Genomic DNA, 26210 nt, shown 5'->3' with positions numbered 1-26210 from the left:
TGGGAGAACTGGTCTCACGACTGTGAAATGCACCCCCCCCCACTCTGTTAATGACTGATGGGAGCTGTAAAGGGGCCTGGCTCCCAGTGGAGCGTGCCACCGCCAGGAATTGCTCCTGGCGATCGTTAAGTGCCCAGGTTGCTCCTCCAGCCTTTGTGCAGCGAGCGGATGTGGCTGTCAGCCACACATCTCCCAACTACGGCTTTAGGGCAGCGGCGGACACGCACCGCACCGGGGCTCCGGAGAAGGGAGGGAGCGCAGAGAAGGAGATTTTCCAGCGATTAGGAGTGGCAGGTTGTGGGAAAAGCCTCCTTATTTGCACAAGGCAATGTCACTTGAGAGTTTGGGGGATTTTACACCCTTTGTTGGCACTGGCGTCTCAGCTGCACGCCGGTGCGTTTGCAGGGTTCCCCAGACAGCCCCTGTCCCTCTGCCCCCAGCACCGGGTGATCCGCGCTGGGCTCCGCAGGTCTCCTGCGGCATCGGCACCAGGCCACTGCCGCCAGCCTCAGCAGGGGACACGCTGCCGTCATCCCCCGAGCACGTGGCTCGCCTCCTCCACGGGGCCAGGGAAACGCTGCGCGAGGCCAGACCGGCGCAACAGCACAGGGCAGGAGCACTGGGGCAGCAGCAAGGGGAGGACGGATGCTGCTGGAAACAGGCACTTAGTCACCACCCACTACAGGCTAGAGAGTCTCCGTCTCCTGCCCAGTGGGGACGGCTGGAGAGCAGGGCACGGAGCAGGAGGAGCCCTTCCTACCCAGCCCACTGGCTACGTTTAACCCCTCCGTGCTGTCTTTTCCTTAAGCAATCCTCAAACAACGCTCTCCCAGAGCGAGGCACCTGGAGCATCGCAGTCATGCTCAGGACCACCAGCCACAGACTCTGCCGAGAGAGGACGAGCCCAGCTGCAAGAACGCACGAGAGCAGCTCGGGGATGCCGAGATCGCGCACGCGGGCAGGGCTCTCGCCAAGCTCTCGCGCCACGCAAACCCTAACCAAGGAGGGGGGAAATCTTGGTGTTCTGCATCGCGATCTGACTCCAAGCTCCAGCTGCTGAAGACAGGCACAGAGTCCCCGGTCTCAGGGCGCACACAGCAGCGGCGACGCCGGGCCTGATGGCATCTGCTCAGCAGCATTTCTCACCGCTCGGCGACACAGGCTGGGCACGGGCGAGAGCAGATCCTGCGCGCCGTGGCCAGCCAGCACCGCTGCCAGTGACGGTGCCCGGCGCTGGGCCCCGTGCTGGCCTGGCCTGTGCTCCAGGGACAAGGCCAGGACTGTAGCTCCTCATGAGGTGGGAGGAAAAAGGAAAATATTGGAATTTCATGCAGGAAAAGGCAAGGACTCAAAATTCACTATAAAATGATGCAGTGGCTGCCAGGAAAGCGAGTTAAGCATTGCAGCAAAGGGTACACATCCAGGATTAGGAAAACAAGGCACTTGTGGCGGGACAGTGCTCCAAAACCAGCACAAATTCAGCGGAGTCGCATGAAGTGCAGCCCGTCCCCTTTGACTCACTGCATATCCCAACCGGTCTAGTTATCATCCGCTTTCAGCCGAGGGCTCTGCAGCCTCCCCTAACCCACCTGCTCCAGCCCCAGCGCTCCCACCGGCGCCTCCCTGCTCCGCGGCCGGCTCGCACGGGTGCCCGAACCGTGCACTGCCACGATGCAGCATAGCTCCAACCTGCCCCGCGCCGCTCGTGCAGGGACGCCGCAGCAGGGACGGAGGAGCCCGCGCAGAGCCGGAGCAGCAGCTGCGGCCGGCAGCAGAGCCGCTCGCCGGCGAGGGTGCCCGCGGGCTCCTCTGCAGCACGCCAAATTCCCCTTTTCTTCTGCTTCCTTCTTCCCCTTATCACCATTTGGCCAACGTCGCCGATGTCCAGCCAGCAGATAAACCTGGGCTGCAAATTAATTCTGCACGAGCCCAGGGAGTCGTATGCTACCTCGTTACTAAAACGGATCACGTAGCCCCTCTGCGCAACCCTCCGAGCAAAGCCAGAACACTAAGGTAGCCCAGCGCGGCACCAGGTTGGATGCCAGTTTGAAAAATAAATAATTTAACAGTTGGCAGCAGGTGTCCGCTAATTAGCACTGGTTAATATTTATTGACCTAGCATCTACTTAACGAGGCAGGCATCGCACGCAGCAAGGTGTTTCCACCGAGAGCACCAGTGGACGCAGCCTCTGGGTGACACGCGAATCCTGGCAAGCGGAGCTTGGGCGCGATTCCCGGACGTCAGCAGGGTCCCGGCTCTGCTGCCCCCCTGCAACTTCGCCAGCCGCGGCGCTGAGCCCCAGCGCCTGGGACGGAGCTCGGGAGCCCCCACGGCAGCACGCGGGCAGGAACATCCCGTGCAGGCAGGGGCGTCCCGCACTCCCTCCTGCACGCTGGGCTTCGCCGAGGCTCCCGCCGGCGCCGGGAGGAAGGCCCTTCCTGCGGAGCTGCGGGCTGCCCCGGGCACCCTTGGCTCGGTGTGCGCCCCATGACTCAACGCCGCAAGCAGCTGCGTCAGGATGGCACCGGCGCTGCTACCGGCGGCTGCCGCACGCACCGCGTTAATCACCCCGCGATCGTCTGAGCGCACGCTCACATTTCAGCTGCAGGGCAAGCACAAACCCAGCGCACTCAAGACTGTACAGGCCGGGAGCGAAAGGCACATCGATAAGCTTGTTTCCCAGCTGGGTTTGGGGGTTACTGCTCAGCCGCATCGGTTACGAGAAACAGGATGGCATTTCCTCGCCGCTCTGCCCCGACCTGCGAGTCTCCCCGCCGCAGCACCCGGGGAGATCCACGCTCCCCGCCGCCTCCGCATCGGCCGCCCGCGAGCCGGGCGCTCCTCGCCGGATCCGCTTACGCCTCGGGTCCCGGCAAAACGAGTCTCTCCCGAACCACCCCTGCACCCGCGCGCGGTGGCCGGCGGTCCGCAGGGGCGGCCCGCTCCGCGAGATGCCCGAATTGTGCTGTGCTATGGGATGCACCTGCCTGCAAACCCCCACTCGGCACCTCGGGGGAAGCTCTCCTCCGGGGTCGCTCGCCTCGCCTCTCCACCCGTGCAGGGCTACAGGTGCACCCCCGGCGAGCCTCGGCACCGGCGCAGCCGCGGCACTGAGGACCGCGACCGGCAGCGGGGTGTCCAGGGGCCACCCCACGCGCTGAACCTGTCCACGGCGCCTCCGCACCACCAGCTCCTCCAGAAACACCCACTTGTGGTCTGTGCAGGTTTATAGTGGAGGCAGAGGATAATTTCACTTAACTAATTACCAACTGAGTAAGCAAAACTAAAGCTCCAGCCTAGACAAGGCCTAGGAGACAAAACTCGCCCGCTTCAGGAACGAGGGGCCGAGTCACGACAGCTGACCCAAGGCGCCATCCGAATTGCATCAACTCAGGCTGTCGCACCTCGGGGGACGCTCTCCTGCCTCGGCTCTACAAGCCTCGGGAACAAGCAGTATCTGAGGGCAAGAAAACCCAGGAAGCCCCAACCCAGCCACAGCACGGGACTAGGGATCAAAGGCTGAAGCAGCAGGTCGCTCAGGCACACACGTGGCCGCTGCCTACGTGGTCGGCAAGAGACCCGAAGGAAGCACCCACCGCAAAACCCGCGCCAGGCGGCGAGAAGACGGGCCGTGGTGCTGTGCCAGGTGTGCCAAGGGCCCCAGCCTTGCTCACACTGCAGTGGGTGGAAGGAAGCAGAGGGGCTGATTCATATTAAAATTTGATTCCTCTGCCTCCAGATGCCTGTGCAACCTCCCTTCCAACCAGGTGTCACCCGGGAAGACACCTCAGAGCCTGGAGGCCGCCGCGGTGGCTGGGTACCCGCTGGGCGGTACTTTCCTCGATGCGGCCTGTTGCTGGAGCGCCAGGCCACGGGCAGAGGCACAGCTGGGGCACGGGGCTCACTCACCACTTCTCCAGCCCCTTCGCAGCACGGATGATTCAACTTCCCACCTCAGCCAAGCAGAAGAGCTTTGCCAGCTGTAAACTGGCAATGTGCACAGGGTGAGAGATCACGACCAGCCCTTGTGCAGCTCCCTGCAGCCCAGACTCTCCAAAGGCCACGTTTCCCCCACCGCGGGAAGCTCCTCTGCCTGCCAGCGATGGTGCCAGATGGCCACCACGGCACCAGCACGGATGGCTCCAGCACGTCTCCGGGGGACCCGCCCGCTGTGGGGGGCTGGAGGAGCCCATCCCAGAAAGGTGCAGAAAAGGCACCGCAGGAGCTTTAAACCCCCGGCCACAGCACAGCACTCGCTGCCGCCGGCTTGGTGAGCCTGCCACGGGCTCCAGCTCGGCATCTGCAGGCCCGAGGCAGGGAGGAGCGCAGCCAGCTGCGGGCAGCACCGCCAGACCTGCTCTCCTCCGCTCTCGCTGGGACACTGCCTGCTGCTCTGCTCTTCGCTCCTACTGCTGCACAGCATAAAGTTTTCTTCTATAAAAACACTACCGCTTAACAGCTCCAGACAACCAGCATGCCCCCAGGTCAAGCATCACTCACCTTGAATAGCAGAAAGGTAGACAAAAGAGTCCTCATGTTGCAAATTTTCTAGGAAAACCTGCAGGATGGAGAGACCAGAGCGTTATTAGCTGTCTGAAGCCACGCTTACAGTCACCGTCTGTCCTTCACCCGCCGTCAGCGCGTGGCTCACTGCTTTCTGTGCCAGGCAAGTCTCACGGGCATGGCGGGACCCAAGCTCTGCTGTGGGCATGCAGCAGGGGAAGGGACCGAGCTGAGCTCAGTACCTGGAGGAGTTTCTCCTGCATCCGAAGCCCCTCTGGATCCCGCTGCTTTATCAGGCTGGAAAGACTCCGGAGAGCTGCTGCCCGAACGGGGACCTGGGGGTCATAGGCGGATAAAAGGAGCTCCTGGAGCTGAGCAGGAGCCGGGCTGGTGGAGCGCTGCGCTGATGCCGGTCCGGCAGCACGGGGCTCTCCGTGTGCGCTCTGCTCTTCACTCATCTCGCCGGGAGCTGAGCTAGCTGCAGGGCCAGAGCCCTGGGCATGCCCCGGCAGCCCCCCGACAGCCCCGGTGCCCGGGCAGGAGGCTCGGTCAGTGGCGCCCGTGAGGCTCTGCTGGCTTGTCCTGCTCGGCTCCGGCTTCCTCCCGAGCACGCGCTCGGCCGCGGCGCCCACTGTGCTGGCAGCAAAGGCCCCGTGGGTGCAGATGGCGATGCGCAAGTCTGTGGCCAGCTCCTGGATGATGGGCTCGGGGTGGCAGGAGGAGACCTCCTCCAGCACGGGCACCAGCCGCTTCAGGACAGCAAAGTCGCTCGACCTCAGCTGGAAGGAAGGAGAAAAGCAGTGCTGCCAGGACCGCAAAGGGAGACACGCTCCCTCTTGGATCTGCTCCCATGGGAGCTCCCCTGTGCCTTCAGCAAGGGGAGAGCTGGGAGCAGAAGATATTGTACACTGGAATTAAATCCGGTATGAAACTGCAGTGCAGGTAACAGCACCTCATTGATGAGAACCTGCTGGTGCATGCCAAGCCGCAAAGGAGCAGTTACACATGCACGGGGCTTTTGTGACCAGTTTATAGCCAAAGTGCTGGGAACTCAAATCAGGCATTTTTAATGCTGCAAATCAAAGGACCGTATGAAGCTCAGCATCTGCGGGGAACATTTACAGCCAGCTTCGTAACTCCCCCAGGTCCGGCCACCAGAGACGTCTCATCTTCCACCCCGCAGCGCAGCTCACGGTGAGCACAAACAGGGAAACACCACCTTTCATGGTGAACTGCTCCAGTTAAACGCTACTTCCAAAGTGAAGTGCTGGGCTGGCAGCAAACGTATCGGTTACAGTGCTTTCCCTCCCCACTACAGGCTATCTCCTCAAAAGGCTCATTGTAAAGAGCTCAAACAGAGTGGATGGTCCTTTTTGGGAAAAAAAATGCTTTGTGCACTACAGAAGTAGTGGCAGTTCTCTGGATTTAGGACAGTGCGCTGCAGAAGCGAGCAGAAAGGCGCAGGCGGGCAGGTGAGCAGGCAGCCAGGAGCCGCCTGCGTCCCGGAGGACACGGCACAGACCCACACCCGGGCCAGCCGCCCCCCTACCCGCAAAAGCTGCGCCTTCCAGGAGACACCAGCACTTCCCAAAGACACGGATGCCTCTTGGCCCTGGCGCTAATCCCCGTTCTAGTGTTTTTGGCAGGGGCAAAGGCTACCTGCTGCTCCTCGGGAGAGGAAAATACCCTCCCAGCCTCCACAGGGCAACGCTCAGAGCATCTTTGGCCTCCCCAGGCCCGTTGGCACCGAAGCCAATGCTGCAACGAGCTCGCGCCCGGTGCCAGCAGGTGCCAGTCTCAGGCCTGACTTCCCTCCAAGAGTTGAAAGCAGCCCCGTGCCCTTAGCTGACAAGGCAGAGGGTGCACAGCGGCCTGGGGCAGGCGGAGGAACCCTCCAGCAGCCAACGCTCCCTGCTCGCTCCCACCCTGTGCTGCCCTGACTGTGCTGGCAAAAGGTCTGTACGTCCATGCAGTGAGACTTGCGGGGTAAATGCATGAATGGTAACCTGGAAAAAAAAATCATCTGGACCAGTTCCCTGCACAACCCCGTGCTGGCACACCAGAACACTAATACTAAATGCTCAGCTTCTCACTGGCGCCTGGGAACAGCCTCATGCTTCACTGATTGCTCTTCTCTCCCGCAGCGACAGCGCTGTATTGCAGCGACAGCGCTTCCTCGCCATAAGAGATTCCCCAGCTTTCCCGTGGAGCCGGCAATGAGCCTGGCAATTGATCCTGCTTCTTTCTATAGCAGCTGTCACGACGGGACCAGACCAGCTCTGCAGCCCCCTGGGAGAAGGTGCAAGGGGCAAACGGCACCAAATGCGGTGACCCATGCAGGATTTTCTGGGAGGCACCACGTTCAGCATCTGAATCCAGGGGACATCCCCGTCACGCCCTCCCTTGGGCTAAAGCTACATGGGATCTTGCCTTTAATTCTTCCTTAAAGGAGGCTGCACACAAGGCAGCTGCACTATGCCATGAGTCTGCAGAGCAGCACAGGGTTTTTCTGGCAGGATATACAACCTGAGAGCAGACTAAGTTCCTGCCCTAAATTGGATTTAGGATTTAATTGCTAGATCCTGGAAGCAAAATCACGGCCACCAAGGCCTGAAAAGTGATGCTTTACCAGAGATTTCAAGAGAGCTTTTGCATGTTTATGTAAAAAACACTTGGCCATTCAAAATCAAACAGCTTTCCATCCTCTCCTGCTGCTGTCAGGCACCAGCTGCCCTTGGAAACCTTTTTCATTCAATTTGCTTGGCCAAGTTAAGTTGCTTCCATTAATGGCAGGAGTATGAACAGGATCTCGCCTGGGAGGGGGCCCATTAAAACAAGTGCAAGTGCGGAGCTGCTTTCCAGCACACCGCTGCTCCTGCCTGGGTCCAAAGGTGGGAGAAAACAGCAGGACTGCCAGCCAGCTGCTGCTCCCCGTTCTCCAGCCCTCGCAGACTTTATAGCCTGGCTAAGGGGAACACAGGGGCTTTTAGGGGTGGGGGAAAGGAGAGCAGCCCTGGAGGAATGCCCAGCCCCAGCTCTTCAGCCCTGGGCAAACCCCCTTGCCAGCCCCACATTTAGCAGTCAATTTAACCCCAGGCCTGCAAGCAAGAAAGTGAGCGTTAAAAAAACCAGCCCAGGCAATTTAGAAGGCTAGGGCTTGACGGAGGGACTTTGCACCTCCCTTTCTGTGTGCACCACTTGCTACATTATGACCATTCGTTATGCAAGAACTGCCAATTTCTGCTGCTTTAATTATGGGACATTGCATTTTCCTCCGCAATTTGTAAACAAGCTGCATTGTGAGACAGTGTTAATGTGGCTCCTACTAAGCAATGTCTCTTTTACTAATGTTAGGAATTTAGCAAATAACACACAAACTGCTTTTTTCTGTTAGCAGCAGAATCTTCCTTTGGGCAAGTCTAGGGATGAAGCAACCACCAGTGATGTAAATGCAAGCTCAAGTGATTTCAAGAACCAACAAATACATATTATCGCTCTCCAGTACCAGTTTAACCGACATTGTCTAAGCGGGCAATGTACTTTTTTCATAAAGGATTTTCAGGAATGGTACCGCCTACACAGAGAAGTTCACTGCACTTACAGGATGCAGCCCATGGATGTGTGGGGATGCAGAAGACTGAGTATTCAAAGACCCTATGTGACCGTGCTGCCCTGTCAGGCCCTTCTCAAAAGCAGAGCTTGGGTTGTAAACGAGTTAACCAATGTTCGGCGACTTGTGAGCATAGCTCTACAGAGCTTTTATATGCCACTTTCCACACTTAAGCAGTTATGCCAGAGGCAGCACCATCCCCAGGACACCAAGGCTGCTGGTGCACCAAGGTGACCAGCCACGCGTACTCCTCCGAGCAGCAAGGCATTGGGAGCCCCCCACCTCGTGAATATTAGCAGATCCCACTACCAGACTCCCGAGCTGGCAGTCAGGGAAGTCTGCAGCCAACCCCAGGGGCAGTGGGTATGCCTTCAGAAAGATTTCCCCCTCCCCATGCCCGTGCAAGATGCCAATAGAGATTCTCACAACTTCACAAATCTGAACCAAAGAGCAATACATTGACAAACCTACACCTGGTTACGTTTTCTTCCTTGCTGACAGCGTGCAGATTTCTTGTTTGGTAGCCTTACTATTAGAAACATGTAGCACTACAGAGAGATCTTGGTTAAATGAACAAAACAATTGGAGGAAGAGACTCAGCAATGCCAGTGGGACCCAAAGCAGTGCAGAAACATGTGCAGACTTGCAAGCACTTCCGAGAGAGATAACGGGAACCACAAAGAGCAGGAGCCAGGGAGCCCAACCCTTGTACCAGCTGGCCTGCTGGGAACCCAGCCCTCCCCACGCCGCAGAGCGCGGCTGCTCCGGCCGGCACGCTGCGCGGCCAAGCACGCTGGCACCGCTCCGCGGAGGAAAACAGCGGCACTGTGCACAAAAACACACCTGGGGAGCACCTAGGACCCCGAGCACAGGTGCAGAAGGGCACGGAGGACTGGCACAGGTCTCACGTCCCCCCCCCATCCAGCGCGGAAGGGCAGCTCTGGTCGGCCCAAGCGGCACCCGCACGCCCCACTCACCTGCACCGCGCCGCCCAGCACGGCTGCCACGAGCCCCATGGCCATGCTCAGCGTCTGCGCCTCCACCGCGCTGCCGGCACCCCGCGCCAGGCTCACGCACGCCCGCTGAAGCGTCGCTGCCACGAAGTCCACCACCTGCCAGCAGAAAAGAGTTTGGAGGAGAAGTTAGAGAAAGCAGGTCAGCGCGGTGCTCCCCGAGAGCCCAGATGGGCCATCACCGCCCCGGTGAGCAGCGGGGCGCGGGGGGGGGGGGGGTTCTGTCTAGAAACAGAGTCAAGCAGAGATTTAGCAAGGCTCAAATAAACTTCATTACAACAACAACAAAGAATGATTGCCTGCATGCCCATCTGCAAGCTCTCCAGAACAGCACAGTGCCATTCCTCTGCAACCTGCACCAAGAACCGAGGCTGGGGGTTTTTGCAGAAAACTACCCTTTTCCAGAAAAACACCATGGGGCTTCCAGCTCCTGACAGTTATCGCAATTCATCTGCTCAAAAGCTCCCCAAGTAGGGAGCCAAGGGATCAGACATCATGTGCTCACCCAGTCTACACTTGAGAGGGGCCGCTTCCAATGCACATGTGTGCATGTATTTTGTGATTTTATTGTAATGATTTTTTTTTCTTTTTTCAAGCTAATAATGATCCTGCCTGGTTGGCTTTGCTCATCTCTACATTTGGCACCAAAATCTTTGATCCCACAAGCTTCCAGAATTTCCAACAGTGCTCGAAATCAACGCGGCTTTCTGCTCCGCTCCTTCGTCCGCCGGCCGCACAGCCTGCAGAACCTCGCCGACTGCGCCCGGGCCCAGCCGCCCACTCACCATGGCAAACAGACGAACAGTGGCCTTTCCCGTTTAACATGCTCCTTGCAAAATAAAGAGGAACCCTCTGGAATAGCTCCTGGTTTGGAAAACAAAGCAACATGGCAACAAGGTACCACTCAGCCAATCTGCACACTTGCAGCCTCCTGCCGTCGTGTCAGGTCGCAGGCGCCGCAGGCACCTAACGAGCTTTCTCATCAGCAGGGCGAGCGGCAGGGCTGCACGCTGCCAGCCTCATTAGCTACGACCCTATTGTAGCATATAAAGTAGGAAGGCTGCCTCTGAAAGACTGCAGAAAAGGCTTAGGCACTTTCTGGACTAATAAGCCCAGAAAGGTGCTGTCAAACGGCAAGAATTTGGAGTAAAAAGTGTCAAAACATCTGCTCTCAAAAATTAGTGACACACAAGCTGAATGGGTTGAAACTATATTTAATGAAAGGGTGGAAACAAGTAATCTATCAGTAGATAACTAGTGAAAAAAGGTTAAAAATATCTTATAGGAAAAAAAGGCTGAAAAATAAAATACGGAGCCACATTTCCGTATTATGCAGTAGGAGAGCACAGCATGTCACAAATGGCTTATCACGGAAATCAAGTCAGCCTCTTAAAACTCAGGGAAACAATGAGGGGAAACAATGCAAATAAAATATATTGCGCAAGATATATGGCGAAGAGGTCCAAAGTTGTTGGCCAGTCCTGAATTCCAGCTCTATGAAGACAGATCCTGCTTGTTCCGAGTCTGTTATACAGAAACACACAGTCCAGCGTCCACAGCAAGAGGGAAAAAAAACAAAAAACAACCAAAAAAACCCTGTGTACCGCAGAACTTGCCTAAAACTGAACTATGCAACTACCTGTTTAAACCTGAGGGATTTCTCCTTGAAATATGACACACCTAGTATTTACTTTTCACTCAAAATATAATAGGTTTTTTGTCTGTTTGGGTTGCTTTGTTTTCTTCTAGAATCATGTGCTGGACTCGCAATCCAGGCAAAATCATTTTTCATCCCTTGATTTTGACTTAAATACCAGAGCTGACCCTGCTTAGGTCTCTGGGTGGCAGAGAGGAGGGTTCTTGCTGCCCAGGCTGGGAACTCCGCAGTGCACGGCACGAAGGAGCGAGGCGCAGCGGTGACACCGGCTGCGTATCGCGTGTCACCGGGGAGCGCAACACAAAAGATCCCATTGTCTCAGAAAGAAACCAAGGAAAAAAATGCATAAGCAGTGACTTGCACTGCTTAAGCAAGTCACAGTTAACTATCATATTCAGGTCATTAAAAAAAAAATTAAGAGAAAGATGAGCAAGCTAAAACACAGTGAAGCCCTGGCTAACCAGTGCTGCCCTCGGCGCGCGACAAAGCCTTCCGGAGACCGGCAAGGTGCAGCTGCAGCTCAGGCAGAACTCCCTCCGGCACCGCTGGAACGCGGTGGAGGGACGGCAGCCTAACAACCCTGCTCGCCATCAGGTACGAGGCATCTTAGCTGCCTTGGAAATTATGACATTTAATAGATTTGCAGCTGCCTATTCAAGAGGATGCCTAAAAGCACGGACTGCACAAACACAGTTATGTCAATCTTAACGGCTGCATGTACTACTCAGTGCAGGTATTACAGCAACAGACACCAGAGAAACACCACATATGGTCTCTTTGACGACAAGGGAAGGAGCAGGACTTGACAGCTGCACTATGCTGCATTCCCAGCACGCTCTGCAAAGTCATCAGATTGGCAGCCTAGTTGTAACGGCTCCTGTACGTAGCTGCAGAAATGTGCCAGGAAAAACAGTCACCAGCACTACGGATACGCAGCAAACATACCAAAGGTCTGCTGAGTACTGATATCTTTAAGCTTTGTAAAACTGGGGTAGCATTTTGCTCAGAACAAAAAAGAGAAACTGGTAAATCAGGGTTCGACTAATGCACAGACTATTATCTCAGCTTTTAAAACACAAGCCAAAACAGATAGGAGATGTCTGCTGAGCAGGCTTCCAGCTGTACCTACAGTTGACACAGTCCTTCCTGACGATACTGCACAGTCTGGTGCCTTGTTGAGACACAACTGCATCTGGATTCACAGGGAAGGTCTAGTCTTCTCCAGCTGTTTCTTAGCAATTGTTATCGAGGGCCCCGGGGCCCTGTGTGCACCAGGCTATTGGCTGCTGACCCCCGCGGCTCTGCCACGACCAACCTGAGCAACATCTGTGAACACAGTGTCCGAGACGCTCTCGCACAGCAGGGCCACGAGCTGCAGGATGAGCAGCTGCCTCCGCTGCCCCGCACGGTGCTGCTCCAGCTCCAGGAGACTCTCTGCAGACAGGGGAGCAGCGTTTGAAGCTGTCTCAGCCTCTGCAGCCACCTGAGTCAGCGCCTGCAGGAAGGAAGCACAGGGCACGGAAAGGGAGGCAGTAGTTAAATACAGGCAAATCAGTTCCAGGAAAAGGGGCAGTTGCCACCCCACTGACACAGCCCAGGGCCACCTCTGCACAGCAGGCCAGCGGTGCCTCTCCTGCGGCTCTGTGCTGCTGCTAACGGCACCCGCTGGCTCCTCCGTCCCCTGGCTGGGTCTGGGGCTGCCTGCCTGGCATGCAGCAGGACTGCTCCACTGCAGGCCACACCAGGCAGCTCAGTGCTCCCAAGACACGTACAGTGGATCATCGGTCCCTTTTGCCATCTACCACCCAGACTACGTGGCCCACAAAGACCAGAGCTCCTTGCAGACATGTCCCAAACACAGAGTCTGCCAGTAGACTCCGGCTCCTTACCTTCAGGCAGCGGATGAAGAAGTCTCCGGCTAGACCACTCTTCTGGCAGTGAGACAAAAGCTCCACTAAGTTCTCCATGTGCCACTGCTCTGAGGAAACCTTCTGAAAAAGGGCCTCATCTTCATCACTGAAACGGGGTCACTGCGTCACTAACATGAACAAACCCAAAGCCTCTTCTGCACAACTCCAAGGCAAGGCAAAATCCTATTTTTGCCTTCTCTTAGAAATCTTCCTTCCCACAAACACTGCACTATGCATCCCAGCTCCACAAAGGATAGAGTAGTTCAGCTGCCTACTGGCTGCCCCTCTAGGAGGGCAGAAGGACGTGGGTGCACCACGCAACGGCACAGGACTGCTCAGGGCAGCAGGAGGAGGAGACAGTGGGCAGCAGGAACCACGGGCACTTTCTGAAGAATTTCCTAGGTCAAGTTTTATTTTCCTTGGACACCACAAGTAACATTTCTACTCATGCTAAAGCCAACAACGCTCTAAGGGCCAAAACTGCCTCCGAGCACACTTTGTATATGTATCGTGTTCACCTGGGAGGTGCCGCTGAGTCCAAATGTCTCCAGCTCACAAGTAGAGATGAGAAATCCCACCGATGCCACCCCAACAGGGCACCCAGTGGCTGTATCTTCCACAGCCCCACACACCCTCCTCTGCATGCAGATCCCACATGGCTTCAGCACTTCGCAGACCTGGGGAGCTCCCACTCCCAGTACCAGCCTGCATGGTACTACCAGAAAGGGGAAGGCTAGAGGCAGCTGCCAAACTGCTGCTCAGTTTGGTTAGTCTGAATGACCAAGCATTCAGTTTATTAATTAACCAGCATTCATTAAAGGAGCATTATTAACAGAAACCATGAATACAAAACACATTTTAATCCACCCATCCTATAAAGAAGTGGCTTAGCTCTAGCTAATCATGCATAGGCAAAGTTGTAGCTGTTAAAGAAGAACTTTAAACCTATTCAGTTTAACACGTCTGAGACGGACCTTCCTCTAGTTCAAGTGAGGAATAGCTCGAAATGAAATTGAAATATTTGTATGGGGGTTTATTACACTCATAATGAAATGAGTGCACACAGCTCGACACACCCGCACAGTGGCTGCTCTTGGGCTGGAGTTGAGTGCTCTGCCCGCTAGACAGTGTTGGCTTGTATTTATAGGTGCCAGTTAAAAATAGTTCTCTCTAAACCAAATGTCGTGCTTGAGAACAATTCTCACTTGCATGGCTGGAGTCTAATGGCTGTAGTTTATTTCCCACATGGCCATGCTCTGCCTCTGCTTGTAGAGGCCACCTACAAGCCAACAGGCTTGTAGGAGCAGGAGGGGGGTTCAGTCACTGGCTCAGCTATGTTGGCATCTCTACAGAGTCCTTACTGCACTGCTGCCACCTGCACCCAAGGAACTCTGCTCGCTCCATGCAGTGGAGACAAGCTCAGGCTGGAAGGGGGAGTGGGGGGGGGGGGAAATCAGCATTGCTGCTTCGGGACAGCAAAACATGCTGTTCCCAAGCTACCCCGCGTGCCAGGCTCCAGGCTGCAGAGACGGTGTGTTAATGCTCAGGCAGAGCAGGTCAGGTTTCAGGAATGAAAGCCAGTTCTGCACTATGCACAAGTAACACGGAGGCTGTGGGGAAGCATCGCGTGTCGGAGCTCAGTGCAACATCCCGTGTACCCAAGGGCTGGGAGGGGACAAGACCGTGGTGGACCAGCCCCAGGCTTGCTGGGCGCTCTCTGACTGGTGCAGCACCCACAAAAGGCTCTGCACACTGAACAACGTTCAGCCATGCCCCAGCCGCTCTCACCTGATGGTCTCTTCCACAGCAACCACAGCACCGCCCTCGCTGCCTACACGAAGCTGGCACTGTGGATGGAGGAGGCACACGCTGCTCTCCAGCCCCGCAAACCCTTCCAGCACAGACAGCGACACCTCTCGCTCTGCCTTCTCCAAGAACCACAGTAAGATCTCCTGGCACGGTGAGCTGGCAAGAAGAGACGAAGCAGCAGTGACCATGTCCTGCTCTGTGCATACAGCACTGCAACGCAGCAATGGGCCTCAGGGTGAGGGAGAGAGAGAGACCACGGACACTCCTTGGGATGCTCTATGGGCTGAGAGCTCCTGGGCCCTGAAGACATTTGCATCAGTTCTAAGATCAGTAGACTATCCTGTCCTTCCAGCATTTCACTAATGGAAGGATTTGGGTCCTTAAAGACTTCACCCTAGCAAGGAATGGAGAACTCTGACTGAATGGCATGTTTGTACAGGGACAGCCACTTCCAAGCAGCCTCGGCATGGAGTGCCTGATGCTTCACACCAGCCTGACAAAGCACCGAGCTGTCAGCTGTGCCAAGGGAGAGGAGGAAGGAGACGGGGAGCACAGGAAGGTGGCATACAAATTCCTGCCAAGTGAAGATGCAGGTTAATGAGATTGAGTTACAGTGCTGTGCCAGAGGTCTGGAAATCCGAACACTTCCAGGCAGCTGTGGTTTTAGACACCTCTGCCAAATTCCTTTGTAAAGGGAGAACCTAGCAGAAATTCTGCTCACCCAGCAGCAGTGTTAACTTGGCTTGTTCAAAGCACTTGCCAGTGCACTCACTGCTCTTTGAAATGATTAATGATGTCTTTAATAATAGCAGAGGCAATGTCTACATAGAACCTTGGAGGGAAAATCTCCATTACCCATGTGCCAACATCACTAAAGCATTAGCATAAACCCACCAGGACTGTATTTACCAGAGTGGCCCAAATTCAGGACAACACTGAAAGACTGGCAGGAGAAAGGAGAGAGGACAGCCAGCACCTGGGTCATCACTATCGCTGTCTATGACTGACATACGCAGTGCTTACCACCATACATCAGTCACGGGGGAATGGGGCACAAAGTAAGATGGCCACAGCTGGGCGGCGGGGGAGAAGAAAAAGTCTTATTTCAGAGGGTCAGAGCTCAAGCTCTTTTATCCAGTTTTAGTCTGTTTCTAAATCCCTCCACACCTAGCTAGATCCTGCATCATCTTCTCCGTACCCAGGCAAACACCATCCTTCCTTGCAGGCATGCCACCTGCAGAAGTTACACCCATGGCCCCAGGGCTCCTGTAGGGCATGCCAGCCTCTACAGCAAACACTGTGGCTTCAGGGAAGACAAAAACTAATGTGAGAACCCTTCCCCTGGTCACAGGTCTGGCAGTGAGGTCATGCACTGTGTGTATGCCTGTGGTTGCTGCCTACTTTGAATGAGGGCTCTTTAGAGTAAGAAATTTGGTCTTGAGTTCTGCGCATATCCTTGCAGAACATGTCTTTCGGAGCTGGGCACCACAAAGAAGAAATCCCAGAAATTCCACAAAATCCTTCCTTACCGTAAGTAGGACACATTCTGCTTGGTGAAGGAATAGAGAGAGAAAACCACTCCCAGGACTGACTGTAAGGATTCCAGCAGCAGGCGAGAGCTGTTGTTTCCAACTACGTACACCTAGAGACAGAGAAGGGCACAGAGAGCAGAGTCAAACACCTGCACCGAGCAGAGAGAAAGCAAAGCAAAGGACAGTAAGCATGTCTGTGCTCACAGAGGCTGCCAGCAGAGAGGATCACAGAGACTTACAACCACCTCTTCTTTTCAGTCTGAAGCTCATTTTCCCTGGTCATGCCATACTTTGTACCAAAGGCAGCTTTGAGTACCATCCTCCTTCTAGCATTTGCTTAATCACAGCAGTGCTCCAAGCTACAGGAGCATTGCAGCAGCCATTCAGGAAGCCTTAGGCATAAGATCTTAAGTTACAGACAGACGCATTAGGCACTTTTGAATTAGCAAATCTTTATGGAAATGCTGTACCCAGAGTCAAGTTTCCAGTTACACAGAGATCAGTCCCTAGCAAGGCAGCTGGGCTGATGTGTGCTGAGCTGACCGAGCGGTACACAGAGTGCCTGGGAACTGCAGGCTGGTGCAAGGGCTTGAGGAGGTTACAGAGCTACGCTCCTTTCCTCCGTCTTAAGCAGCACCTTCCTGAGCCAGTACAAAAACCCTCCTAACAAAAGCCACTACCTCTTCCCATTCAAGCTGCAGTTAACAGCTCACTGCTCACAAATGCTACATCACTGCGCACAGAGCACAGGAAAAGTGTTCATAGAAGTCTTATGATGTAGGGTTTCCTTTAGAAACCTTTAAAGGAAGTGTCCAAGCCTAAAAGTCATGTAAGACACTGTCAGTTAATGCCATATGCTGAGAAAGCTCCATTTAGAAGACTTAAATAGCAAGCCTTGACCAGCTGGACTCAGCGTGTACAATTTTGGTGACGTTCAAATCCACATTTTTCTAAGCTCTATCTCCCTCCGTTCCTTTGAGCTTAGAGAAAACTGTCTCTTAACAAGCTCTCCAAGGAACTTCCAGCAGCACAGATTGATGAACTACCTGTTCAGAAGTTGTTGTCCCTTCAAACCAGAGCACGATCCACACCTCCGACATCAGCAGCTAGACAGCAAGGGCCTGCTTTCAGGGCTAGAAGTACCCAGGGTACAAACCAAAGGAGAGTTCCTGCCTGCAAGGGGCAGTGTGACAACCCAGGTATGAGAGCGAGGAAGGAGATTTTCTTGATAGTGTTTTGGCTTGCTGTATTGATGCAAACTGATGTTTTGCCTGTACTAATCCCTATGGAGCCATTCTTCATAACCAGAACCTTTTGTACACAAAGCCTCCCTGACAAAGCCCCAAGGATGGCTTCCCACTCAGCATCAAATGACACTTGCTAGGCAAGAAACCCCTGCAAACCTGCAGGCTGGAGTCTCCATCACTAATCTCACTGCTGTCAGGCCTAAAGCACTATGCCATTAAGGAGGGATCCGCCCCGAACTCCAGAGACATTTTCATTGTGAGCAGCAGCCACAGAGCAGCCCTCCAGACTGGTCTCTGCCTGCCAGCTAGTTACAACAGATCATTAGTACGCAAAATACTACAACAATCGCAGCATTTAAAAGCTTAGCCTGCCTAGGGGCATGCCAGCAAGCCAGTCACTAGCTGCTTGGATTCCTTGGCTCAAGATGTCCTTCTGGCCTGGAGCTCGCTGTATGAGGCGAGGCTCTGCTGCTGCTCTCAGGGCAGGGAGCAAAGCCTGGAGCACGGTGCTGATGACTGACTATCTAGGTTAAGTTTTGCACTGTACTCTGCTGAGAAGGCCACATTCCAGCCCAGGATCAGCCATCAGGACGCTCCTATTGCACCTTCTCCTGTGTTAATGCTGTAGGTGGCACTGGGCATCAGGCTGCTGCAACGCGGTCAGCTCCCTCTTGCCAGTGCAGCCTCTGCACTGTGTTATACCCCATCGCAGGCCACGCACGGCTCTTCAGAGACGATGCACGGTAAGACTCATGCTCATGATAATGCTGACAGCGACTCTGCATGCTACCTTTCCTGTGCTGCCTCACTGGGCACTGGTGATACTGGTGTGCACAGCAGAAAAGGAGACAGGAGAGAAGGTTTCAGAAGAGAGGTCTCCACAAAACAGCCCTTCAGAAGAGATCTATTCTGTCAAAGGCAGTGCAAGAATGGATGACACTTCTGCAACTGCCAGAGCTAAGGGTTGCACTGCTGAACACTCGGCGCCCGTCACACAGATCAGCTCTAGGCCTGACTGCATCTCTCTCTAGGCCCTAGACCACACAAGGGCAGCTCCAGAGGGATTAGGAAATGAAATGGCTGGACACCCAGCAGCAGCTGCCAAAGCATTACCCTCCTACAGCTTAAAAATTAACACCATGCACACAGAAACCTGTGCCATGGGGTTACACTCAGTATGTTCCCTGCAAAACAAAGCTACTCATTTTTTCTCTTCTTATAGGAAAGTACCTTACTTCTGCCAGTGGGACCAGACACATTATAATTCCTTTAGCCACCTGACAGATGCCACCAGGAGAAAATGGGCTACTGGGGGCAGAAATAAGGGAAAACATTTCCTGAGGTTTGACATGCAACTGCCTACAGCCAGAAGAAATGCAGAAAAGCTGCACTGCTGCTGCCTGCAGAAAGGCAAAGAAGCATTAATGGGACAAAGTAGGGCTTGCAGATCTGCTCCTGGGTGAGGGCTCCTCTGGGAGGAGTGATGTGAGGACCTAAAAACTGTTCTCAGCAACTGAAATAAGCTTTACGTAACATCCAAAGTGAATCTCTTCAGAGAGTCTGGAACTCCTCCTGCAGATCCCTTCTGCCAGACTACAGGATCATGCCTGGCCTCTGGTACGACAGACTAAGGAGCCTCACAGAACTGACTCCGACACATAATTTTAGGCAGACAGCGCAGACCTTTAGTATCAGATATCATAACAATTCTGGTCACACACTTCATGAGAGTGCAAGCTCGCCTACAGTGTCTCAAGGCTCAGAGTGAACAGGTGGACTCGGGTACCTGAAAGCTATACTGAAGATAGCGCTTGGGTTAGTGAAGCAGGTTGAGCAGCGGAGACCACTTCTCTGTAACCACACTGACGCAGTGCACAGCGAGTGCGGAAGGGCCACTGAGGCAGCAGTCTCAAAACCAGGCTGAAGCAGTAAGTCCACATTTGCTTTTTCTGACTGACCCCAAAAGCACTTACAGACATACCGTAGCTAATAACCCCCGCACCGCTTTCCTTCCTCCAACCACAGTCTCTTCCCTGTTTCTGGGTCCTAACCTCAGGTGTCTGAGAGAGTCTCCCCCGCTTGGGGCTGAGCCACTGACCACCCTTTTCACGTGGGGCACACGGGCTCTCCTCTGCTTCCTAACAGCAGCCCCGAGCCAACAGGATAATTGCTGTCTGCTGTGGTCTGGAAACAACGCAGAGCTAACGCTCTAGCAGACATCTCCTTGGCTTGGTCCAGCAGCGCTTCCACCCCCAGCACAGCACCCCGCTGCACAGCACCCTGCCGGTGCTGTGCCCTGCCCCGCGGGCAGCAACGATGGGTGAGCGACTGCGCCAGCCCTGCCACCGCTCCTCCTCCGGCTCTCTGATGTCCTCTGAGCTCACCTTCACTCTCCTTCTCGTGCCTGTGACAGCTCAGCAGTCTCGGAGGCACATTTACCCTGCTCACTTCTCAAGTCCCTGCTGCGAACACTTCTCTGCTGACTAGCTGCATAATCACCAGCTGCGAGTGATATGCCGAGAAGACCCTGCCAACCTGCTCACACTGTAGGGCTGAGCAGTGCAGCGCAGCCTGTCACTGGTGCTACCTCCCTCCCGAGTGCCTTCTTCTCCAGGTCACTCGGCTGGAAGCATTTCAACCGAACACAAGAGCCGCCTGCTGTCCCTCTGCCTGCCAGGAGTTAATGCTGCAGGAACTGCAGAAAAGCTCCCAGCTCCGGGCCTGGTTGCTCCAGCACTCTGGCTCAGACTGCCCCCTGCAGACCTCAGGGAGGCAAGGAGAGCGTCAGCAGGAAGGCAGTGCTTCTTCCACCCTCCCCAGGGAGTGCAGCGGACACTACAAACCACGTTATGCAATGCTATAAGATAAGGAAAATGAGGCACAGAGGCACTAAGAGGAAGGTGAGTCAGGGACAGCCTGGGAGGAAAACTTAGGTTTTCTGCAGAATTTTAGCACTTACATAATGCTCCCTACAATCAGAAGTGTTCTTTTCACTGACAGCTGCATCTCTGAGGCTGGTGGGTGAACAGCTCATTTCAGATGGGCCCTGGCTGCCCAAGGCAATGCAGGAGCTCAGGCGGACTCCTGCCAAGAATGCTCTGTCTGCTGCCACGTCGCCCGCTCTGAGGTTACCTGAGCTATGATCAGCTATGATCAAGGCTGGAGTCCTGAAACTTTTCTGACAGTGTAACCAGACATAACTATCCTGAGGAAAGCTATTCAACTCAGCAATGCACAAAGTCCTGCTCCAGCTAATGGAAGAAGAGGATACGACAGCACCACGAGACTCCTCAGTATCAGGCTGCTGCTCAAACTCTTCTTTTCTGACCTTCAGTAATATAGCAAAAAGATAGCGGGGCGGGGGGGAAGACAGTAAAAACTCAATGCCATCTCACAGAACATTTTGGGGTGAGAACACCTGAAAGAATCAAGCAACGCCTCTGGAATCTATCACAAAGCTGCATTGCCCCCACTGCAGTACTTAATACAAGGTTATTCTGTGTAAGTCTTAAGCCTTGTTTCAGCACCGCGACTGCCTGAGACACGCTGGTTTGCCACAGTCTAAAACAGACACTGAACGGATCAGGAAGTCTCAAACCATATTTTCCCTAGAGTAACACCCTCATCTACCCTCAGACCCAAATCAGACACTGTACCTTGAACACATCTTCCACACATCTGCTGAGCTCTGCCTCTTTCACCAGAACAGTCCCTGCTGATAAATCTTCCACTGCTATCTCTGAAAACAAAGAGCAGAAGTATCAGCACTTCCACATGCTGAGGAGTCTCCAGCAGGACAGTTTCACCATACCTAAGGCAGCAGCACCAAAAAGCAGTTTGATAGTTTTTCCCTCCATCAGGGCAGCACAGGAACCAATGAGCCCTCAGCACCTGTGCTAAATATCACTGTGTTGCTGTAAATTCTGCAAGGTTACCAGTAAATCAAAGCATATCACAACTTCTCAACAGGTTATTGCTTGGAAAGCTGCTTAGTCAGTGTGAGGAACTGATGGCTTCCATCTGGTAGCCCAAAACAAGACCACTGGACAGTGGGAGAGTTTCCCACAGAGCAGGATAGAAGCCCTGCTACTTGACTCTTAAACTACAGTAGAGTTTGACTCAAGTGCTAGAAAATACGGTGTACCTAGCCACAGAGACATGTTCAGAAATGACAAATTGGACCTTGCACACACACTAGCCAAGTCACTTAGTCCTTGAGGAAATTCTAATGGAAGGAGGAAGATGAGTGGAAAGAGAAATCAGATCATTCTTCTCTGATTAGGGGTTTGGTATGGCCCCTTATAGACCCAGCAAAGACCAGCTGTTACCTGCAGCACTGGAGCATCGCAGAAGTGGCGCCAGCATGGGTTGAAGCAGGTATTTCTCTGCCAGCTGAGGGTGCCCTTTTGCCATAGTTAGAAGTGCAGTGGTGGCAACTCTCTGGAACTGGCGAGCTGTCAGTTTATCCTGGATGTGCAGCAAATCCAGAATCTGGAAGGGAAGTCTAGATCAGCAGCCCCTGAGAGGGCGGCAGGGCCCAACTCCCTGCAACAACAGCAGAGACTGCAAAGACTCCTCAGCGCTGCTTTGCAGGGCATTTAGCATGACATTCTAGACTGAGAAGAGGCAGGTGTCCTCCCTGCACACAGGCTAACAGAATATGCATTTCTGGACTCATATTAAGAATCTGCACAACTTTCAAAGCCAAAGGCTGGAAGCAAGAACTCCACAGCATAAAGTTCCTTGAAGGGCAGCGCTGAACAGTTCACCTGATTAGGCAGCACTGTTCAGTATTTCAAACAAATACAGAAAATGCAAGATGGGATGGAAACACGTCCTACTGACAGAGCGCCAAACATCTCCATATCAGAGCAGCCAGGCTCAAGACAGGCCTTATTTGAGCAAGAACTATACTAAATGCAGTATGGACACGCTCCATTCTGGGAGCTAGGTACACTGTGAGGGTGGTCCCAATTCTTATCTCATGGCCATGGCCAAGGTGCTGCAGAGAGGCAGAAGAGAAGGGCCTACCTGAGGGCATACAAGTTTGTAGTAATCCTCGAGGGAAAGACACTGCTGAGGGCAGGTGGCCAGGATCTTTGCAACTGCATCACATTTTCTCCAGTCCACAGCTGCTGCTTCGGCACCAGCACCACCTGCTACACCAGAAGAAAGCCAGGATCAGCTCAGACTGACAGCAAACAGCAGAGTCATTTCTGGCTGAAGCCAGATGTTTCTAGCCAAGAATTGGCTTTTCGGCTTTTAGTAATCTCTTTAAATTGAGCATCTTTCAGGAGACACTTGTGCTTAGTGAGGGAAGGGGAAAAAAGCTTGTCCAAGGCCTTGGTACTGGAAACCAACTTCCACAAATAGGCATAAGAACCAAAAAAAGAAGGGAGGCAGCACTTGGACAGCATCTTTAGATTGGTATTGACTGGAAGAGGCTTTGGCATTGACAACTGTGGGACTCAGGAATTGCAACTTTTAGTAAGGACCTCTAATGCCTTTAAGCTTGAGTTAAAGACATTCACAGTTCAGGAGTTCACCACCCTTTCATAATCAGAGGCAAACTCAGTGCAAATTTTATAGAAGTTAATTAGCCTAATAAAAGTGATCTTCTCTTTCAGGAATCTAATGGTATTACCTTTTCCGGGCTTCTTGTGGGACAAAACGTCTTAGACCCATCAGAGCCTTTTTTCATCAGTGATCTTGGAAACCAAGAGCAGCATTAGAGCACCCTACTCACCGCCTGTCCCCTCCATGATGCCCCGAACCACCGCCTGGACCCCGTTGGGTCTCAGCAGCCTTTCTGAGAGCAGCTGACCACAAAGGCGCCGCAGCCACGATGGAGCCTGTGCGAGGGCCGGCTTTGCGTCTTCCCCAGGAGAGGCCGATCTCTGAAAGGAAACAAAGGAGCAGGCTAAGAAGCATATTCTCCCCAGCACACGCTCCCGCGCAACCCTCCCTAACGGGCAAAATAAAGTGCTCCTTGCCCTGGAGGACTTGAAATGACATAGAAGCACAGGACAGGGAAAACATTTTAAATAAACTGCTTTGTCATCTAGCAGCACAAAAAGAATTAGGGCTTAATGAGAGGGACTAACCTTCCCAGGAGCAAACTCTCACACAGAGCTTTCTTCCTTTAATTAAAATCTCAGGGTCATGCATCAAATCTGACTGTCTCGTTATTGAAATGATGCACAGGGGAAGGTCATGGGACAAGTCAGATGCAAGGCACATAACAGAATAGCACTTGTGACTCCTGCGATCACTAGACACACAGTGCTGTGCTGAGGAGGTGGCACGAGGAATCCAGAGGCTACGCGGTCACGCAAAGGAACGTGTTTGGGACAGTTACAAATGGCAGAACTGTCCAGAGGCTGCAAACCTGCAACGCGAGCAGTTTGAACAGATGTGTTTGCCTGGACGCCCAGAGGAACAAGGCAAGCTAACAAACATTTCTTTACTGGGAGGGAGAATGTCAGCTCAGCTTTTATCTAATACGACCACCCCTATTCTTGCATGAAAGAACCAAAGTGTGTACTTTTTCAGGAAAAGAAGGTTTGAGGAGGAAACAATATTAAGAAAGACCAGAGTGCTGTAGGTCCAAGGCCACTGGCCTCTCAGCATACCCAGAAGCAATGGGAAGTGTCCGGCTGCCTCAGTCAGTGAGGTCTGACGCCTAGAGCACTCCAGCATGTTGCTCTTTCATGCTGCTTTTATCCCAGCGCTCCAGCGGGAGGGAGGAAGTGCTCAGCGAGTGCAGCTGCCTGCCTTTACAGAGACGGTGTGAAGTGACAACGAGCTGCAGCTCGGATCTACCAGTCCTATGGGACAGCTACCAAATGAAGTGGCCGTGCCACATGTTCCACCTGCTTGGGAATCACCCTCGATTCCAGCCAAGCGGTCCGACCAGCACAGCCGCAGAGAGCTGCCCCGACCGTCAGCCTGAGCTACCCCGTGTGCAACTGGCAGCTCCCGGCTGACCCGACCCCAAGCCGTGAGCTGGAACCACGCCGCGGCAGGTGGACCTGTGCGTGTTTAAAGCGGGGAAGCAGTCCTCTTCCCAGAGACCTGCTAAAAGCAGTGTCAGTCTTTGCAAGGTCACCTACCTCCCACTGCCTTTGAAAAGGCAGCCAAAAAAAAACCTGTCAGCGTCGAGTTAGCATCACTTCGCCCTAGAGACTTAATAGTGACTCTCTGCCAAGTGAAAACAGGGAAGTCATGAAGCAGAAGGCACCGTGCTAGGCTGGGCAAAATAGATGCAACCGCTCAGCAGAGGCTGCACTCGGTGCGACGAGCGTCCCTGAGTTCACACGCGCACACAGGGCTCAAGCACACGGGTCCCCGGCCTCCTGTCGCCGAGGAGCGCCCAACACGCAGCCCGGGACAGCAGCAAATCCAGCTGCAGGACGGTGCAACGTGCAGCGCGCACACGCCGCGAGACTGACGGATTCGCTGGAGCTGAGACGCCGCCGTCACCTGATGGCACCGGGCAGCGAGGACGCGCCTGAAGCGCCCTCCCAGCTGCCTGCTCTATTTTACCAAAATAAATTAGCTCCTGTCCCACAGCCTGGGTAGAGATAACGCAAGATCTTCTGGATGAAGAAGCACCCAAAGAGACGCCGCGCGTCCTCCAGGCGTCCGCAGCCTAACCCGGCGCGGCGCTGCCCCGCGGCCCCCGGGGGAGCGGGGACGGCCTCGCCCGCTGCCCCGGTACCTGCGCGGGTCCGCCCTGGAGGACGAGCAGCTCCTGCACGGCCCGGGGCTGGTAGACGCGATCGAGGAGGCGCTGCAAGGTCTCCCTGCACTGGGCTCGCTCCTCTTCCGAGACGCCCTGCAAGGCAGGCGCCGCGGCGTGAGGGGGCCCCGCGCGGGCCGCCGGGCCGCGGCAGGGCGCCCGGGCTCGGCCGGGCCGGCGGCGGGCGGCGCCGCGCCTCGGGGCGCGGGACGGGCCCGCGGCTCGGCCCGGCGAAGCGGCGGCGGCGGGCACGGACCTGCGTGCGCTCGGCGGGGCCGTGGCCCAGCAGGCAGAGGGCGGCCAGGAGCGGCCGCAGGTGGCGGGCGAGCAGCGGGGCGCCCAGCGCCGGCTGCGGCGCCAGCCGGGCCAGCGCGGCGGCGGCGGCCAGGAGGCGCGGCCCGGCGCCCGGCCGCAGCCCCAGCGCCACGGCGGCCCGCAGCGCCCGCCGCACCGCCCGCGCCTGCGCCGCGCTCAGCGCGTCGGCGGCGGGCGGCGGCGCGGCCCCGGGCCGGCGGGCGGCGGCGGGCGGCTGCGCCAGCCGCTCCTGCAGGCACAGCAGCAGCGCCAGCGCCGCGGCGGCCGCGGCCCAGCGCGGATCCGCCGCCGGCTCGGCCGCCGCGCCCAGCCCCGGCGCCCCAGCCAGCACGGCGGCGCGCAGGCCGCGCAGCGCTGCCCAGCGCGGCTCCCGCCGCAGCCGCTCCTCCAGCGCCGCCACGTTGCTCTGCAGCGTCTCCAGCGCCCAGTCTTCGTCGTCGTCGCCGTCGCCCCGCTCACCGGCCTCACCGGGCTGCCGCAGCAGCAGCTCTAGCGCCTCCACCACCCGCTCCACCTCCACGCCCGCCGCCATGTCGCCGTGCGCCGGCGGCGCGCCCGCCGCCATCTTGGAGGCCGCCGCCGCCGCGGGGAGGAGCGCGGCCACCGCCATCTTGGGAGGGGCGACGCCGCGGGGTGGAGCGCGGCCGCGCCCGCCGCCATCTTGTGGGCTGGCGTGTGAGGAGGAGCGCGGCCGCCGCCATCTTGGGGTGTGCGCGGCGGGTGCGCGCCGCCATTTTGGGAGGGTCGGGCACCGCCTGCGCCGGGCCTGCGGCGCCATCTTGGGCCGCGGGCTGACCGGATCCGCCCGCCTCCCCATGCAGGCCGTGGCTGCTCGCTCCTCGTCCTTCACAGCCTGGGGTGCCCTCAGAGAT

The 26210-nt window shown here is 55.4% G+C and overlaps 1 protein-coding gene across 1 annotated transcript in view; it reads right to left on the bottom strand.

Moving 5' to 3' along the window:
- TANGO6 (transport and golgi organization 6 homolog) overlaps positions 1-25948 on the bottom strand; it is a 38315-nt gene extending 12367 nt beyond the window's left edge. Inside the window, exons 1-13 of the mRNA XM_062586560.1 lie at positions 25280-25948; positions 25003-25119; positions 23029-23179; positions 22314-22438; positions 21611-21773; positions 20939-21021; positions 16033-16145; positions 14483-14659; positions 12674-12800; positions 12100-12279; positions 9092-9226; positions 4747-5283; positions 4502-4559 (exon numbers count right to left, since the gene is read on the bottom strand). Of these exons, the coding sequence (XP_062442544.1) occupies positions 4502-4559; positions 4747-5283; positions 9092-9226; positions 12100-12279; positions 12674-12800; positions 14483-14659; positions 16033-16145; positions 20939-21021; positions 21611-21773; positions 22314-22438; positions 23029-23179; positions 25003-25119; positions 25280-25948 (2635 nt within the window). The remainder of the gene's footprint in view (positions 1-4501; positions 4560-4746; positions 5284-9091; positions 9227-12099; positions 12280-12673; positions 12801-14482; positions 14660-16032; positions 16146-20938; positions 21022-21610; positions 21774-22313; positions 22439-23028; positions 23180-25002; positions 25120-25279) is intronic.
- Between the last annotated feature and the right edge of the window lie 262 nt (positions 25949-26210).

This window comes from Rhea pennata, chromosome 13 (genome assembly GCF_028389875.1).
Source record: "Rhea pennata isolate bPtePen1 chromosome 13, bPtePen1.pri, whole genome shotgun sequence".
In the NCBI taxonomy this organism is placed as follows: domain Eukaryota; kingdom Metazoa; phylum Chordata; class Aves; order Rheiformes; family Rheidae; genus Rhea; species Rhea pennata.
This window is presented reverse-complemented; position numbering and strand designations above follow the sequence as displayed.